The 17,975-nt window shown below is 43.4% G+C and overlaps 1 protein-coding gene across 2 annotated transcripts in view; it reads right to left on the bottom strand.

Moving 5' to 3' along the window:
• cnksr3 (CNKSR family member 3) overlaps positions 1–14,255 on the bottom strand; it is a 69,038-nt gene extending 54,783 nt beyond the window's left edge. Inside the window, exon 1 of one of the 2 annotated variants that reach the window (XM_008123699.3) lies at positions 14,079–14,255. In XM_008123699.3, the coding sequence (XP_008121906.1) occupies positions 14,079–14,130 (52 nt within the window). In that variant the 5' untranslated portion in view covers positions 14,131–14,255. The remainder of the gene's footprint in view (positions 1–14,078) is intronic. The other variant, XM_008123693.3, reaches the window with a different exon arrangement.
• Positions 14,256–17,975: the final 3,720 nt, after the last annotated feature.

The following is a 17,975-nucleotide window of genomic DNA, read 5'->3' as shown; positions in this document are numbered from 1 at the left end:
AGGCAACAGGACAGTAAGCACTACTATGACTTTTCATTCTCTGTCTAACATGCAAATGCTGTCTCTCTCATGACTCAGAAACATTCAGGGTAATCCACAGGTCACCCTTCAGCTTCACCTACATCACATTCCAACTTCTCTGCACAATGGAGTTCTGCATTGTCAAGTGGCTGACTGGGATACCTTCCAACATTACTTTTATGCTTCTGCAACACCACAACACTTAACCCAGATTATCAAAGCAGATATTCCACATTATCTGATTTGAACTGGATTATCTGAGTCTCCACTGTCACATATGGCTATGTGGAAGGGCCCTCAATATCTTGGGCATCTGTAGAAGAAGCGGGAAAAGACTGTTCTCAAAATCCAAAAATGTGTGTAATTTAAATGTGGGTGGGTTTATGGAAGTAATAATTTGGGTTGTTTAAGGAAAGGAAATTTTGTTTATTTCTGCTCTACCATTCTCCCAAAATTTGGAGTTCAATATGGCTAACAGTAAAATAATACAAAACAAATACAGTTAAAACACATTAAAAACTTATTTAAAAACTTATTTTCATAAATGAGACTAATTGAGGAGAGCACCTGTCCTGTTGAAAAGCCAATTTTGCAACAACCCAACTTAACTGCCTGAAAAAATGTACTTTTTGCCCACTCCAGCCTCCAATTAATCAATATGACAGTTTAATTAAAATGAATGCAACCAAACCTAAGTGTTCAAAAGGGGATAAGCAAACAGGACAATGTTCACTCTCATGTTAGGAAAAGTAAAATAATTTCATAATACCAAAGTGAAACATAAAACATGAAGAAAGCAAATTTTCACAAACTGGTGCACTCTAATGGACATCAACCCCATTGGCTCTGCTATCTGAATATGATGGACACTGGAATCAGATGGATCGAAAAAGCATAAAGTTGGATAAAGTTGAACTAACAGTAAAATACAAACATCCATTCTTCCCCAAAGCTGTGGTTGCTGTGCCCCTTCAAGTCATTTCTGGCCTATGGAAACCATAATGCCAACCTATGGGAGGTAGATTTGTTTAGAAGGCTGAGAAAGTGAAACTTGCCCAATCTACTTTACCATAATAGAGATCACTACCCTGTTTCCCTGAAAATAAGACATCCCCTGAAAATAAGACCTAGTAGGGGTTTTGCTGAATTGCTAAAAATAAGGCCTCCCCCGAAAGTAAGACCCAGCAAAGTTTTATTTTGGAAGCCTACGTGCTGAACAGAACACCAAAGCATGCAGGATCGGTAAATGTACGTACCATGGATTGTTTTACATGGAAATAATGGTAGTAACAAGAAATTATTGATAGGATTCACAGTTTGTCTGGTTATGCTGGTTTGTGACAACAACTACTGTACAGTATATAATAAATGTAAGTTTTTTGTTCAACAATAGATATGAATTCTTCATGGAAAAATAACACATGCTCTGAAAATAATACCTAGTGCATCTTTGAGAGCAAAAATTAACATAAGACACTGTCTTATTTTTGGGGAAACAGTAATACAGATTGGCGCTCATACCAGCTGAACATGCAACTTCTGTTCAATCCCATATTTTTTCCGTTGTTAATATCTGTCTGAGACCCTGAAGGTCTTTGGCTGGTCCTACTGAGACCTGCGATAGATAGTCTGAAATAGTATCCCGTCAGAGGCATTTCCTGGCCTATTATGCAAAAGCTCTTTCAATATATTTTTAACCTCTAGGAAACAAAGGAAATTCTTCTCCAGCAGAATGAAACAGGACTCACTTTTCAGCATTAAAGGGCAGAAACAAAGCACTCGGGAAATAGATACGTAAAGACACCCACGCAATTGGACTTACACTACTTAGTACCTAGCAACACTAGTTAAGTGCTCTCAAGACAGCCTTAAAAAAGAGATTGTTGATGATCTTGTGCCCCATGTGGCACTTCTTTCTATTTCTGTTCCCTATATGTTTTGTAGCTCTGCATAATAAATAGCAGTGATGCAATTGTTACATATGAAGGAGACAATATTAATTGGCCATATGCACAGCACGAAATACCTTCACAGTAATGTGGAAAAAGTTCACTTAAAAATCCTATTATTTGGGTAACAAGTTGTTTTTTAATGGTAGGACTATGTGCACAACCAAACTGATGGATTGCTCCTTTTAACACATCAAGTGAGATTAAAGTATTGAACCATAATTGTGGATCACTGCTAAATATATGTAATTTGTGGTTTCTAATTCCATCTTAACAGCTCAGCAATAAATTTGTTTAATTTTGTTTTAAAAATTGACCTCTTTGTTTGGATACTTCTCGAGCTGGCAGTCCTAAGCCTAAGACAACATATGTGGATATCAGTGTATTTGTATTTACGCTACAACAATCTTTTTTACACACACCTCCCCAGAATGTAAACAAAGTACAACTTAAAACAGTACCAGCAACAGCAATAACGTGGCAAATGAAAATTTCACTGGGCAAATGAATTGGTAAATGAAATCAATGACAAATCCTATAAAGGTCACAGAGGCCCTTCCACACAGCTGAATAAAATCCCACATTATCTGCTTTGAACTGGAATATATGGCAGATAACCCTGTTAAAAGCAGATATTATGTGATTTTCTGCCTTGATAAAAGTAAAGGTAACAGTTTCCCCTGACCTTAAGTCTAGTCGTGTCCGACTCTGGGGGTTGGTGCTCATCTCCATTTCTAAGCCGATGAGCCGGTGTTGTCCATAGACACCTCCAAGGTCATGTGGCCGGCATGACTGCATACCGCCGGAGCGGTACCTATTGATCTACTCACATTTGCATGTGCCTTGATATTCTGGGTTATATGGGTGGGGAAGGGCCCTAAGTGCCCTGGGCAAACAGATGAGGAAAGGAGTCCCTACACATGCCACCTGTGATCATTGGAAGAAGTATGGGCTATAAATGCAAAGGACATGCACGCATAAAGAAAAACACAGGAAATCTGAGTGGCATCACTGGCAAAACAAGCAACACAACATTCCCTAAAATGGCACAATAGTACAGAAGCTGGAAATATCTTTAGTTCTGGTGACCTTTCATATCTGCAAGTTCTAACCAAAAAAAGTCAAGAAAACAATCTCAGTGTTTCTCTTGTGCAGGAAGTAGAACAGACATCCAGCTTATATGGAAACTCAGCGTGTGATCATTTTCTTTCAGTCTCAGAGGAATCTTGCCAAGAAATCTCCATGGCAGGTTCACCTTAGCATCACCATCCATTGGAAAAGTTTTGAAGGCACACAGCAATACTTTCTTAATCTGGACCAAAGTGAAGTTATAGCTACCTAGAGACTTCCTGTTTTGAATTCTCATGCCATTAAGAAAAGAGCAATTCAAAGATATGATTGCCTATAAGAACGTGCCCATTTTTCTTTGGTTAACAGTTCAAAGAATCCTATCTTACACACAACAAATGCATGTCTTTTATCATACACATACATATAAAAATATAAATGTTTGGGCACATGAATAATATATGTTCTCACTCTTTCACTGTACAAGTAATATGAAAATCTTTAATAAAAATTATTAAAAAATAATATATTTTCCCATGAGATCATTCTTCTACAGCAGGCTTTAACTGAAAGTGATTGATAAAACCAATAGAAGTGGTTTTTAAGAGATTGTTAGTGTGAAAACCATAACGTGCCTACATTCATTGAGCTCAATTTTCATTTTAAATCACATTTTAAAGAATATTTATAACTAGCATTAAAAGCAGCCAAAATGAATCAACTTTGTAAACAGTCAAATAAGAAGGGTGCTATCATCCAATATCATCTGGAAGAGTACAAGTTCCCACGCCCCAAATTAAAGGCTGATTCCTTTCCCTTTCCAAACCAACATATATACACAAGTGTTTTAAATATAGTCATTTAGGAATGGCAAAACATCAGGTAAAGCCACAAAATTGTTCCAAGCACCCTTCAAGCAGTCCTTCCAAAGGGTATATTTAGTTCATGCACAAAAGTTTTTTTTTTCTGACAGCAACCAAGTCTCATTAATTCCCTTGGTCTTAAGACAACAGCCAACCAATTGTTAAAGCCTTCACCCAGATTAATGTCTTCACCCAGAAAAAAATAAATTAGCTAGGCCCATATGGTGCAGATCAGGGGGGCTGGGTTTGCAATAAAGTTTAGACAGCTTTCTAAAACACAGACACTGGAGAAACACATGCTGCAGATTAGCAACTGCAAGTGCAGAACCTGAGGGTGGTGGTTTATTAGAGAAAATTAGGCTGGAGTGATTTTCAGCATGTCCCTTGGGAATAAATATTGTGTAAGCAAAAGGAAAAAGACTCTATATAAGCATTAAGACATACCTTTTCAGATATTTTTCCAGAGCAAAGCCTCCAGAAGAGCACGCCAATATAAACTTATACAAAAATAAAAAATGTTCCAAGAGGAGGTATGTTTGCTTAAACAACAGTGTCTTTTTCAAATTAGTTATTCAAGCAGGGGCTTTGCTTGTTTGAATATTTTTTAAAAGAGCAAGTTTCAAAGTGTTGTATATTTTGGCATATCATGAAAACAAAAAGTTGAAAGCAAATTAACTTAAACAGAATCACTTGGTTAACTTTTCCACAAGCCAGCTAGATGATGGATTTAGTCATTCACAGCCGTTTCCTCCTGTCTCTACGTTCTTAACGCATTTCGATCTTGTGCAACACTAACGCAACAGTATTTGCATTCCAAAGTTCCCAAGAGAATCCCTGGTGCGAAACCATGTCTGAGGATACAGATGCCTTGCAATGCCCTCCCCCACAAATGATGCCTATTGTACAGACATGCAATTTAACTGCACTTGGGAGTGGCAAATGCATTACCTCCATTTTTCCCTGCTTCAGTGTCAGGTCTCTGGAAGTGACTCTTCCTCATAGTTCTGAGATGCAATGCAAGAACATCTAGCAATCTTTATGCCTTCTAGAAATCTTAGGCTAAGTTTCACACAATTCTGGACAAGCATGATCATGACTGCAGATGATGGTGTCTGTAGCCTAACAAATATTCAGGGTACCCCTTCCTGGAAGAATGAATTGGGATTTCTGGACAGAGCTGTAAAAGCTCTTTAAAAGCCTTCCCCACTCTGAACTGAAAAAGGATTGCCAGAGTGAAAACTGGAGAGGGGTCTTGGGTCTTTGTTGGTTTTTTAGAAAAGAGACTTTCAGAAGATCTTTTCTTGTGATATGTAAAAAGAAAAATTCCCTCTTCTACACAAGCATTACAAGTACAGTAGCCCTCTCCAGTTTGACTCTGCAACATTAACCTTAAATCGCATCAACCACCAGCACATTTACTTTATTTATTTTTATAAGGTATTTGGTTTTCACTGTTCTCCTAGCCCTAACGAACTATCTTCTGAACTCGTAAGGTATTACAAGGAATCTGAGAATTCTCAACAGGAGTTGATACGATCGCACTTATAAGGGTCTAGAAGGCTGCCCTAACTCAGTTGGAGCGCTAATCTAGATTATTAATAACGACTGGCAGCCGCTTTCTCATGCTGCCCTAGACTTTCTTAGAAATGCAGGAATTCAATCTATATGACAGTAGCAAATGTTCTACCACTGCAGTAGCCACTTATTTATTATCTGTAGAGATTGTGAAACCCACTGTTTCCTATGCGCATATAAAACAGTTTATTTACAGCCCTCAAATATTGTTCTGCTACGGATGCTCATGCTATGCCCAATAATTGTGGACCTAAAAAGCACAAATATCTCAAACACTAGTGTTTTACAGCAATTTTTGAAATTTGTGGTCTTCCTTTATGTCCTCAAAAGAGTACACATAACATGAACTGAAATTTAAACCTTTAGTGAGAAGTAATAACCTAAGAAATCACTGCCAAAAAAGGGCATTTTTCTTGGCTATGGATTTAAAATTAAACATAACACCAATGTGATTATCAAGCCATTTGGATGATTTCAAATGATACTTGTTATGCCCAAAAGCAACAAACATGATTAGTATGAGCACATAACGAGTTCACTTCTTTCCAGACCACTGACTTATTACAAACTCATCAGGCAAAGTATAGAATTAGGAAACCTTCTGATGTTCCACTGAAAGGTCTTGTCACACTGAGAGCATGAAAACACTGTATTGTAGAAAAGAGAGATCCCTCCTGCTAAAAGCACACATACCCAACAGAAAGTTAAAACCACTAACTATGGCTAGACCAAGCTTTGGTTAATTAGAGGGGGGTCCCCTAGAATAAACAGCAGAAGGAAGCAACCCTAGCACACTTAAACCCACATTACAGTACTGTATAAGTGAGTCTAGTGCCTGTCCTTGGATTAGGAAAAGAAATTAACTTCTGGATGCAAGATGAAGAATTAAATCAGAGGAAAGTTTCAAGAATCACAAAAAAGAAATAGTATTGTAGCCAAAATCAAGCATATGACATGAAAACACACTGGATGCTAGGCATATTTATGTTTCTAGAAGATTTGCATGTGCACATTTTAATAACATTGCAGTTGCAGTGCAATGCATGTATAGGTAAAGGTAAAGGTTTTCCCCTGACATTAAGTCTAGTCGTGTCCAACTCTGGGGGTTGGTGCTCATCTCAATTTCTAAGCAGAAGAGCCAGCATTGCCCGTAGACACATGGAAGGTCATGTGGCTGACATGAGTGCATGGAGTGCTGTTACCTTCCCGCTGGAGTGGTACCTATTGATCTACTAACATTTGCATGTTTTCGATCTGCTAGGTTGGCAGAAACTGGGGCTAGCAATGGTAGCTCACCCCGCTCCTCGGATTCAAATATGTATACTACTAGGAAATATACACAGAAATGTAGACTATAGCTGGATTTTAAAAAATTAGGTCTATGCAAATTGGAAGGTCCAAGACGCCAAATATTAGAGGCCCATCTAGTCCATATTTTGTTCAATCAGGGGCCAACCAGGTGCCATAAGAAATCTAAAAACATGACATGAACACCACAGCATCCTCCATCTCATGCTCCCCAGTGAGTGATATGTGAAAGCATACTGCTTCTGACACTGGAGCAAATAACCCTAGCCAGCAGACACCGATTGCCCTAGTTGCCTAATCGTTTTTTTAAAGACATTCAGGTTGACAGGTTGATTCAGGTACAGGATGTAGACATAGATTCTACATTTTAACCTTCATTAGCTCACATATATTTGAACAGATTTGTGGTTTCAATGATAACATCACAATACAGCAAATGTACCCCTGGATATATTCTCTTTCTGTCGATGCTGGCTGGAGGATTCTCGAAGTTGCAATCCAGGTTTGAAACACTTCCAAACTGTGACACCAGAACATATCCTAACCTTGAAGAGTAGCTTTGAAAAACAGCTAAGTGGTGAGGATGGGATCCCATTAACATCAGTAGGTTTCATCTACAAGTTGATTCACCATTCAAACAAGTGATTCAAAGGGACTTCTCTGGTTGGAATTAATCAACACCTCACAGGTCAAAACCCTAGTATGAATCCAGGATGCTTTTGGAGATCTTAAAAAGCAAGTAGATAAAAAGTAGCTGAAAGATACAGATCATTCTAACTTGAGAAGAAAACTTCAAAACTCTTTGAAGGTTTACCAAAAATGAGGAATAGGCATGCCAAATTGCTTGGGAATTCGCGTTATTACAAATCGTACATAACTGTACAGTCAGCTCTCCAAATTTGTTGGTTTAACTTTAGCAGATGTGATTATTCTCAGATTTAATTTTTCACAGACATTGACCACAAAGTCGCAAAGGAGGACCTAGAGAGTCCCAGAAGGAAAACTTCTTTAACTATCTGTAGGTCCTCTAATGAGATTCTACAGTCAAAATCTGGATTCTTCTACAGTCAAAATAGAGATTCCAAGAGAGGTATGCTTGCAGGTAAAAAAACAAACAAACAGTTTTTTCCATTCATTTTTCCCCACTTTTGCAAGGGTTCTATGCCTTTAACACCTGTAAAAGTTGAAATGTCTAATGCAGTCACCTAAGCCCAAGTCTCAGGTGGGAAAAAACAAAATATAACTATAATTAAAATAGTTTCAAAACATATGAACACATTTTCATAGGCCAATTCAACTTTTAAGTGTGTTTACATCATTAGGATTTTGATATTCTCAACCATGTTCTCAAACTGCTTCTTCACAATAAGTAAAAATCACTCCCTCGCTACATTGCAAACCCTAGCAAACTTCATATATGCTTGATGACATTGTAATCCCTGGTTATGCAGAACCTTAAGGTATCCATACCAGGGCAGAACCTGTTATAGTACTGGTGGATGATGCAGTTTTTTCGAAATGTCTTGAGTTTCTTGATGCTCAATTGACTAAACTGATGCAAAGTCTAGTACAGTGGTTCCCAAACTTATTTGGCCTACCGCCCCCTTTCCAGAAAAAATTCAACCCAGCACCCCCTGGAAAGGGGGCGTGGCTTAGAGGGATGGGTGTGGCTCCTGCTCGAGGGTGGGGCTGAGCCTCTCCCCTAGTCCAAGATGCAGGGATGGGAAGGGGGAGGTGGGCGGGGTCACAAATGGGCAGCCAGGAGTGGGATGGGCAGTTACGAGCTCTGAGGCAGGGCTGAGCTTCTATCCCTGTCCTTCGGCGCCTGCCAGGACACAGGGGGCAGGGCTAGAGGAGGGGGCGGGGCCTCTTCCCAACTGCCTGACAGGACTGAACCTCTATACCCCACCCCCATGTTCTAACAAGCGCCTCAGGGGAGGTTTACAGCCTGTCCCGCTCTCTTGGGAAGAGGCCCCGCCCCCACCCCTAGCCCCACCCTTTAGTCCTAAAAGGCCTCTCAGGAGAGGTATAGAGGCTCAGCCCTGTCTCAGGCTCTTGGAAGGAGGCATTAGCTTTCTTTACATGGCTATGCAAATTTGTGAAAAAATGACTGCTAGCAAGAGGGACAAAACAAAGGATGAAGTTCAGGTCACAACAGACGAGGTAATATACACTAACCACATTTCTTTTTAAAGCATTTTTTCCTAAAAGATGTTTTTAACTGCACTGATTTCAACCACCTGAATTAAGGCAAGATGGCCACAAAAACTGATAAAAGAGGACGACTTCCTCAGTGAACAGAGATTGATATGGCTAACTTTGTTCCAACCAAGTTTTTCAAAAACCTTTTCTTGAAGTTAGAAAGGAATGACAACTTTAAAAAAAACTACCATATCCAGAATAATCAGTCACAGGTAGGGCCCAGATTGGTTGTCATACATGGAAGTGGGCACCATATTAAATGGTGGATCCAAAACAGTTACCTTGCATGGTGAATGTCTAATAGATGTCAAATAACCATGTTTTCTGCACCCATGGATTCAACCATCTACAGCTTTAAAATACTTTCAAAGCTCCATAAGTAAATCTTAACTTTGCCATTTTATATAAGGAATACCATTTTATTATACCACTGTATATAATGGGAGTTGAGCACCCATGGATTTGGATACCCATGAGGTCGTCTGGGACCAAATCTCAGCAGATACCAAGTACCTGCTACAATATGGAAGCATAGAGGCCGTAAAAGAAGGAACATTACAACTGACTGGCTGCTTAGCTTAAGTGATTGCATATTGTTGTGTGCCTCTGAGTAGTTTTCGAGTCATTATAACCTTATCACTGAATTTTCTTGGCAAGATTTGTTACTAGGGCATTGGCCAGCACATTGCTTTGAGTCTGAGAAAGAGTAATATCCAAAGTCACCTGCTGGGTTTAGAGTGGGGATTTGAACCCCGGTCTTCAGAGTCATAGTCCAACATAGACACTACACCACACTGGCTGTCCTGCTTGCTATTTACCTGTTCTGAATGAGCCTTTCCACAAACCAGCTAATGTACAGGCACTCTGGAAACAAAATCATCAAGTTTGAAGGCAACACCAAATTGGGAGGGATAGCTAATACTCCAGAAGACAGAAGCGGAATTCAAAACGATCTTAACAGATTAAAGAGATGGGCCAGTACTAACAAAATGAAGTTCAACAGGGACAAATGCAAGATGCTCCACTTAGGCAGGAAAAAACAAAATGCACAGATACAGAATGAGGGATGCCTGGCTCGACAGCAGTATGTGTGAAAACAATCTTGGACATGAGCCTAAAGTGTGATGCGGCGACTAAAAAAGCCAATGGGATTTTTGGCCTGCATAAATAGGAGTCTAGTGTCTAGATCCAGGGAAGTCATGCTACCCCTCTATTCTGCCTTGGTCAGATCACACCTGGATTCACTGTGTCCAATTCTGGGCACCGCAATTTAAGGGAGATGTCGACAAGCTGGAATGTGTCCAGAAGAGGGCGACTAAAATGATCAAAGATCTTGTGATGTCTCATGGGCCTTGTAGCCCCGTTCCTAGTACTATTGTGGCAGACGAGGAGGAAAACATGGGATTTCCACCGGTTCAGTCAGAATCGGAGCCCCTGCACCTAGAGGATGTTTGCCCTCAAGAAGTCAGCCAAACAAGCCTTGGGCAGAACTCTCCCCCGTTTTCTCGAAAGGACAATTATAATAGAGATTGAGGAGCTAGGGAGGCGAATCGCCGGAGCGCCAGAATCGCAGCCAAACAATTAGCTGATTAGGTCTGCTTCCCTTGGGAAATTCTAAGGAGTCATGCATCTGGACAGAGTTGGGTTTCACTTCTAGTTCTCCAGGGAAAGTGTTCTCCTGGCGGGAAACGAGACCCTATTTAGGTGTTTTGCCGCGAAGGAAACCTTGCAGAGTCAACTCGTCAGCTTGAGGAGTGAGATCGTGTGTGGACTACGCAACTCCAGTTCCTTGTTTCCAGGACCAAGTTCCAAGCCTGCCTTGTTCCCCGGACCTCGCCACGGACCTTGTTCTTGCTTCTTGGTTGCCTCGTATCAAGTCTTGTTTTGCCAAGAATCTAGTTTGTTTTCCAGCCTTGTTGTCAAGCTTCAATGGACTAAAAGACCTTGTCATCTCCCCACACTATTGCTTGGCAAAGTGTGTGTTTCGGTTATTGGATTATAACTTTGGACTTTAATATCACATATTGGACATTATTTTCCTGGACTATATTGGGCCTTTCCTGAAAGGTCTACTTCTGGACTATATTCTTTACTTGTTTTTATTGACTTTATATATTCCTATAATAAAGATATTAGATAGAATCCGGCCTCTGCGCATGGTTATTGGTGTTCTGTAGCCTGGGTCTTGACAGATCTGGAGAACAAGCCCTGTGAAGAGTGGCTTAAAGAGCTGGGCATGTTTAGCGTGCAGAAGAGAAGGCTGAGAGGAGACATGATAGCCATGTATAAATACTGTATGTGAAGAGAAGTCATAGGGAAGAGGGAGCAAGATTGCTTTCTGCTGCCCTGGAGACTAGGGCACAGAACAACAGCTTCAAACTACAGGAGATTCCACCTGAACATTAGGAGGAACTTCCTAACTATGTGAGCTGTTCAGCAGTGGAACTCTCTGTGTGGTGGAGGCTCCTTCTTTGGAGGCTTTTAAACAGAGGCTGGATGGCCATCTGTCGGGGATGCTTTGAATGTGATTTTCCTGCTTCTTGGCAGGGGGTTGGACTGATGACCCATGAGGTCTCTTCCAACTCTATGATTCTATGAAAACTCGAGTTTTGAGAAGCCAGGACATGTATATCTCCAAAACATGTCTGGCATCATACATCTGGAGTCTTCCTGCCTTCAACTCCTAGCAGGCTCTCATCTAAACAGACAAGCGCAGAGCTCACATGATTCAAAAAGATAATCTGTGAGGAATGTCTGAGCACACAGATGCTCCCAAACGTATAGCATATATCTGGGATGTGCTTGCTTGACTCTGACAAGGAAATAAGACAAGTCTAAAAAATTGATGCAAGGCTTATGACAACTTGATAGATATTATTTGTTCAGAAGTAAGTCCTGCCCAAGTCCAAATGACCTCCTCCCACAGAGTCTAAAGTTCTAGGGTGAAACTGCGATAATTTGTCTCCTTGTATAAACAAGGCCAGTTGGTACGAGAAACATCGGTTAAGGGAGATGGAGAACCTATGGAGTCTGCAATGTGTTAAAGACCATTCTAGAGCAAGAGAGCTAAATAGAAAAATAGATATAGATATAGATATGTATCTATAGCAGGCATGGGCCAGCTTGGGCCCGCCAGGTGTTTTGGACTTCAACTCCCACCATTCCTGACAGCCTCAGGCCCCTTCCTTTCCCCCCTCAGCCGCTTAAGCTGAAAGGGCCTCAGGCTGTCAGGAATGGTGGGAGTTGAAGTCCAAAACATCTGGCGGGCCCAAGTTTGCCCATGCCTCAACTATAAGCTGAGCATTCAGAATTCAGAAATAATCCAAAACAGTCCACATGGATGGCTGAGCCAGTGGCACCTCTGCTTCAGCTGGTTCAATGTACACACATTTTGGTCTCAGGTACAAAAAGTATTATTTTCAGGCAATGTGTATTATAAGGTGTCTTGGGTCCCATCTCTGAGATATCTAATGATGTATGTATGTACACATTAAAAATGTGCCATTTCTTTAAAAGTTCCAAAATACTTCTAGCCCCAAGCATTCCAAACTGTATCTACACTGTGTTGCTGGGAAAAATCACTGGGTTGCTATGAGTTTTCTGGGCTGTATGTTCCAGAAGCATTTTCTCCTGATGTTTCACACATATCTATGGCAGGCATCCCTCAGAGGTTGTGAGGTCTGTCGGAAACTAGGCAAGTTTTTTGTTTTTTTTTCGTGTCAGGAGCAACCGGAGTTGCTTCTGGAGTGAGGGAATTGGCCGTCTGCAAGGACGTTGCCCAGGGGACGCCCGGATGTTTTGATGTTTTACCATCTTTGTGGGAGGCTTCTCTCATGTCCCCACATGGAGCTGGAGCTGAAAGAGGGAGCTCATCCACACTCTCCCCGGGTGGGATTCGAACCTGGCAGCTTTCAGGTCAGCAACCCAACCTTCAAGTCACGAGGCTTTTATCCCCTAGGCCACCGGAGGCAAGTGGGGTTTATATATCTGTGGAATAATGTCCAGAGTGGGACAAAGAACTCTTGTCTGTTTCAGGCCTGTATGAATGTTTCAATTTAGTATTAAATAGCCTTTCAGTTTCAAGATCTAGTGCCTGGAGGAATCCTTTGTTGGGAAGTGTTAGCTGGCCCTGATTGATTTATGTCTGGAATTCCTTTGTTTTTTTTTAGTGGTGTTCTTTATTTACTGTCCTGATTTTAGAGTTTTGTTTAATACTGGTAGCCAGATTTTGTTCATTTTTATGGCCTCCTCCTTTCCATCCAACAAAGGATTCCCCCAGGCCGTAAGCAGCCAGGCCTTGAAACTGAAAGGCTATTCAATGCTAATCAAAGTGGACAGTTGCAACATTTCCACCTGCCTCAAACAGGCAAGAGTTCTCTCTCCCAACCTGGACTTTCCACAAATAAATAAACCCCAATTGCCTAGGACCTCACAACCTCTGAGGATGCCTGCCATAGATGCGGGAGAAATGTCAGGAGGGTATGCTTCTAGAACATGGCCATGCAGCCTGGAAAGCGTATGCTTCTAGAACATGGCCATGCAGCCTGGAAAATTCACAGCAACCCAGTGATTCCGGCCATGAAAGCCTTCGACAACACATTGTTGATGTGAGCGCCCAGGCCTCAAGAAACCCCTCCCTCTGGAGACGGGGGGGGGAGGGCAATGGAAGCCCACGGCTCCCTTCCGAAGCCCACTCACAGGAAACCAACCAGGGCGCGGGACACGCAGAAGAGCCGCCTTGGGGTCGAGGACACGCGGAGGGGACTGCCATCTGCAGCTAGAGGCGCCCCGGCATGCCTTCGGCGAAACCAAACAAAACAACAGCCAAGGAGGCAGCAAAGTAAACAGGACGGGATCGGAGGCGGAGGGAAGTCGGGGAAGGAAAGTCCCAAGTCTGGGAGAGAGTTGACGCGGGAGAAAGAAGCCTTTGGAAAGAGGAGCCCAGAGTTCTGTCCAAGAGAAAGAAGAGGGAGAAAAGTACTGTATACAACTCTACAAAGAGAGAGCTGAGCAGAGCAGAGCGGGCGAGAGGGAAGTTTGGAAGGGGAAAGTTTGGCGGAGTACCGCGCTGCTGTGTGCTGTGATTCCTTACCCTTGGTCCACTCGACCACTTGCTTGGGGCTCCACTTGCTCACCGGCTCCATCCTCCAAGGCTCCCAGGGCGGAGGCGGCTAGGGCTGGCTGCTCTGTCCGCTCTGGCCCCGCTGGCGTCGGGCTCCCATCGGAGCAGGCGGCCGCCCAGGCGCGCAGAAGGAGGCAGGCCAGCAGGGAGGGAGGGAGGGAGGGAGTCCCCGGCTCCGCGCCGCCCCCTTCGGCCCGGGCCAGCCTCCCTGCCTCCCTGCTCCTCCGCGCCCGGCCCCGCTCCGCCCCCTGCAGGAGGGACGCGGAAGGGCAGGAGGGCAAGGCGCTCCCGGGAGGAGAGCCCGCACAGCTTTCCCGTCTGCTTTGCTTTACCCTTTTCTCCCCCTGAAGATGCTTCTGGGGCTTTCCGACTGTGTGTCATGAAACATGAGTGTAGCTGGATTGTTGTATGTCTTTCGGGCTGTGTAGCAATGTTCCAGAAGTATTCTCTCCTGACGTTTCGCCCACATCTATGGCAGGCATCCTCAGAGGTTGTGAGATATACCTCACAACCTCTGAGGATGCCTGTCATAGATGTGGGCGAAACGTCAGGAGAGAATACTTCTGGAACATGGCCACACAGCCCGAAAGACATACAACAACCCTGTGATCCCAGCCATGAAAGCCTTCGACAACACATGAGTGTAGCTCTTTCCCAATATCCCCTGTTGGCCACATACTTTTCTAAACATGCTTTGTTTCGCAAAACAGTCATTCAGCTGTACTATCAAACCAGTTAAATCAACCCCTTATAAGAGTTTCTTTCAATATGTTTATTTATTTACTGTATTTATATACAACTTTTCTCACCCCTGGAGCCCCTGGTGGCACAGCGGGTTAAAACACTGAGTATGCTGAACTTGCTGATTGAAAGGTTGGCGGTTTGAAATCAGGGAGCAGGGTGAGCTCTCACTGTTAGCCACAGCTTCTGCCAACCTAGCAGTTCGAAAACATGCAAATGTGAGAAGATCAATAGGTATCGCTCCGGTGGGAAGATAACGGTGCTCCATGCGGTCATGCCAGCCATATGACCTTGGAGGTGTCTACAGACAATGCCAGCTCTTCAGCTTAGAAAAGGAGATAAGCACCAACCCCCAGAGTCGGACACAAAGAGACTGGTCAGCAAAAAAACTTTACCTTTACCTTTCTCACCTCTGGGAGGGACTCAAAGCAGTTTACAACATAATATTGTAAAAATTAAATGCCTAACATACATTGAAAACCAAATCATAGATCAACTTCGTTTATTAGGAGCTAATGGGCACTCTGATTTCACTTCAGGCAATGTGGATTTCAAGTACAGCTAGGCCTGGGTTCTCTAGTTCTTGTTTTAAGTCTTAGTTTTGGGGATTCAAGCATTCTGGGAGTTCTTCATGCTCTTGTTATGTATTCTTGTTCAAGTTTTGCTTATAGATTTAAGCTGCTTTTGTATTTTGGGACTATCTTTGGACTATCTTTGGACTAACTCCAGGGATTCTTGGATGACACCGATTATCTTGACCCATTCCAGTCTGGCTTCAGGCCTGGTCATGGCACTGAGACGGCTTTGGTCCCCTTGGTGGATGACCTCGGTAGAGAGCTTGACAGGGGGAGTGTGTCCCTGTTGGTTCTCTTAGACATCTCAGCGGCTTTCGATACCATTGACCATGGTATCCTTCTGGGACGATTCTCTGGGATGGGCCTTGGGGCTACTGCTCTGCAGTGGCTCCAGTCCTTCCTGGAGGGCCGATTCCAGATGGTGAAGCTGGGGGACACCTGCTCGGACCCCTGGCCTTTGACCTGTGGGGTCCCGCAAGGTTCCATTCTGTCCCCCATGCTTTTTAATATCTACATGAAACTGCTGGGCGAGGTCATCCGGGGTTTTGGAGTTCGGTGCCATCTCTACGCGGATGACACTCAACTCCACTAGTCCTTTCCACCTACTTCCAAGGATGCCCCTCAGATCCTAGACCAGTGCCTGGCTGCTGTGATGGGCTGGATGAGGGCCAACAAGTTGAGGCTTAATCCTGATAAGACAGAGGTCCTCCAGGTCAGCCATTCGACCGATCGGGGCATAGGGTGGCTACCTGCTTGACGGGGTCACACTCCCCCTGAAGGTGCAGGTCCGCAGTTTGGGGATCCTTCTGGATTCATCGCTGTCACTTTACTCTGGACTCTTGTGTGAGGCTGTGGTCATAGGTGGCTTCAGGCCTGGGGTGCAACAACTGCTTTGATCAATTTGTTGTCTTTAATTAAACCCAATAGGCACGCATTTCTTCATCAATAGACGTATTTCAATGTGGATTCATATGTAGTGGGTGAATTTTTACCATAGTCTGCCCACCCACTGTTTATACATTCTCTATTCTACAACTAAATAAGAAGGAGCCTCCGGTGGCCTAGGGGATAAAAGCCTCGTGACTTGAAGGTTGGGTTGCTGACCTGAAAGCTGCCAGGTTCGAATCCCACCCAGGGAGAATGCGGATGAGCTCCCTCTATCAGCTCCAGCTCCATGCGGGGACATGAGAGAAGCCTCCCACAAGGATGGTAAAAACATCAAAACATCCGGGCGTCCTCTGGGCAATGTCCTTGCAGACGGCCAATTCTCTCACTCCAGAAGCAACTCCGGTTGCTCCTGACATGGAAAAAAAACTAAGTAAGAAGAGCTAGGTGCCTGGCTGCCTGCAGTGGCAACTATCTTAAACACAACTGGAAGGTCAAACAGATGTCAGTAACAAAATACTATCATCTCAATAGGGGAACGTAATTTCTGCTAATTTAGGAAGGCGACACACCCAAATAAAACTATATAGTAAGAGAATAACCAGTGAAACCTGCCTAGTGCGTGATCAGCCCATTGTAATGATAATATATGTATTTGAATGCAAAGATCTGGCAACATCACCATTTTCCCTAAAGAAAATATTGGTACAATGGGGAGCTTCAGCTGATGTCTACTATAGACATCATGTCTTCTTGATGACAATTTGGAGGCTGGAAATAAATATAACATTATGGTCTGCCCTTTGACATGAGAGGGTTGACTTAATACAAGTACTGTTTGCCTGCTTACAAGCATCAAACCATACCCAGTTTTAGATGCTAACTTATAAAGCTCTAAATAAGCCGCCACGAGTCCCTCCGGGGAGAGGGAGGGATATAAATAAAGATTATTATTATTATTATTATTATTATTATTATTATTATTATTATTATTAATTATATAACCCAGGCACTATATAATCCTAGGGGAATTGTTTCTGCAAAGGTCCAAAGAAAGCTTGCTTCATGGGACAAAACCTGTTATAGCCTCTTTTTTTGCCTTGGGGTCGCATTGTGGGCCCTGCTGGGAGGGCCAGGCTGGGCCAGGAAAAAGAGTAGCCAGCCAGACACATGCTGGGTAAGATGGACCCAGGAGGGAGAGGATCTGTGAGAGGGCGGGGCCAGGAGGGGGCGGGTCATGACTGCAACTGCCCCGATCCTCCTCTCCAATACTCCTCCCTCAATATTTGGGTTGTCCTCTCGGCATTATGCCGGGAGGAGAGTGAGGCAGGTAACATCTGAGAACACCCCGGAGGGCTCTCAACCACTGCGTGCCTGCCTCAAGCCGTCCTCCCAGCATAAGGACAGGGCTGCTAACACTGTCCTTATACCGGGAGGAGGGCAAGACATGCGGTGTCTGAGAGCACTCCAGAGGGTTCTCAACAGCTGCATGCATTCCTTCCCTATTCTCTGTGCATAAGGATGTGGTGGGTCGTGGTGGCTTTATGCCAAGAGAACAGGGATAACGAGGAGGGCCTGAAGTAAGCGCCCAGGGGGCTGTATCCAGCCCCCAGGCCTTAGTTTGCCCATGCCTGCTCTATACTCTTGAATTTCTTTCAGCAAGTGG

Source organism: Anolis carolinensis, chromosome 1 (genome assembly GCF_035594765.1).
Source record: "Anolis carolinensis isolate JA03-04 chromosome 1, rAnoCar3.1.pri, whole genome shotgun sequence".
Taxonomy (NCBI): Eukaryota; Metazoa; Chordata; class Lepidosauria; order Squamata; family Dactyloidae; genus Anolis; species Anolis carolinensis.
This window is presented reverse-complemented; position numbering and strand designations above follow the sequence as displayed.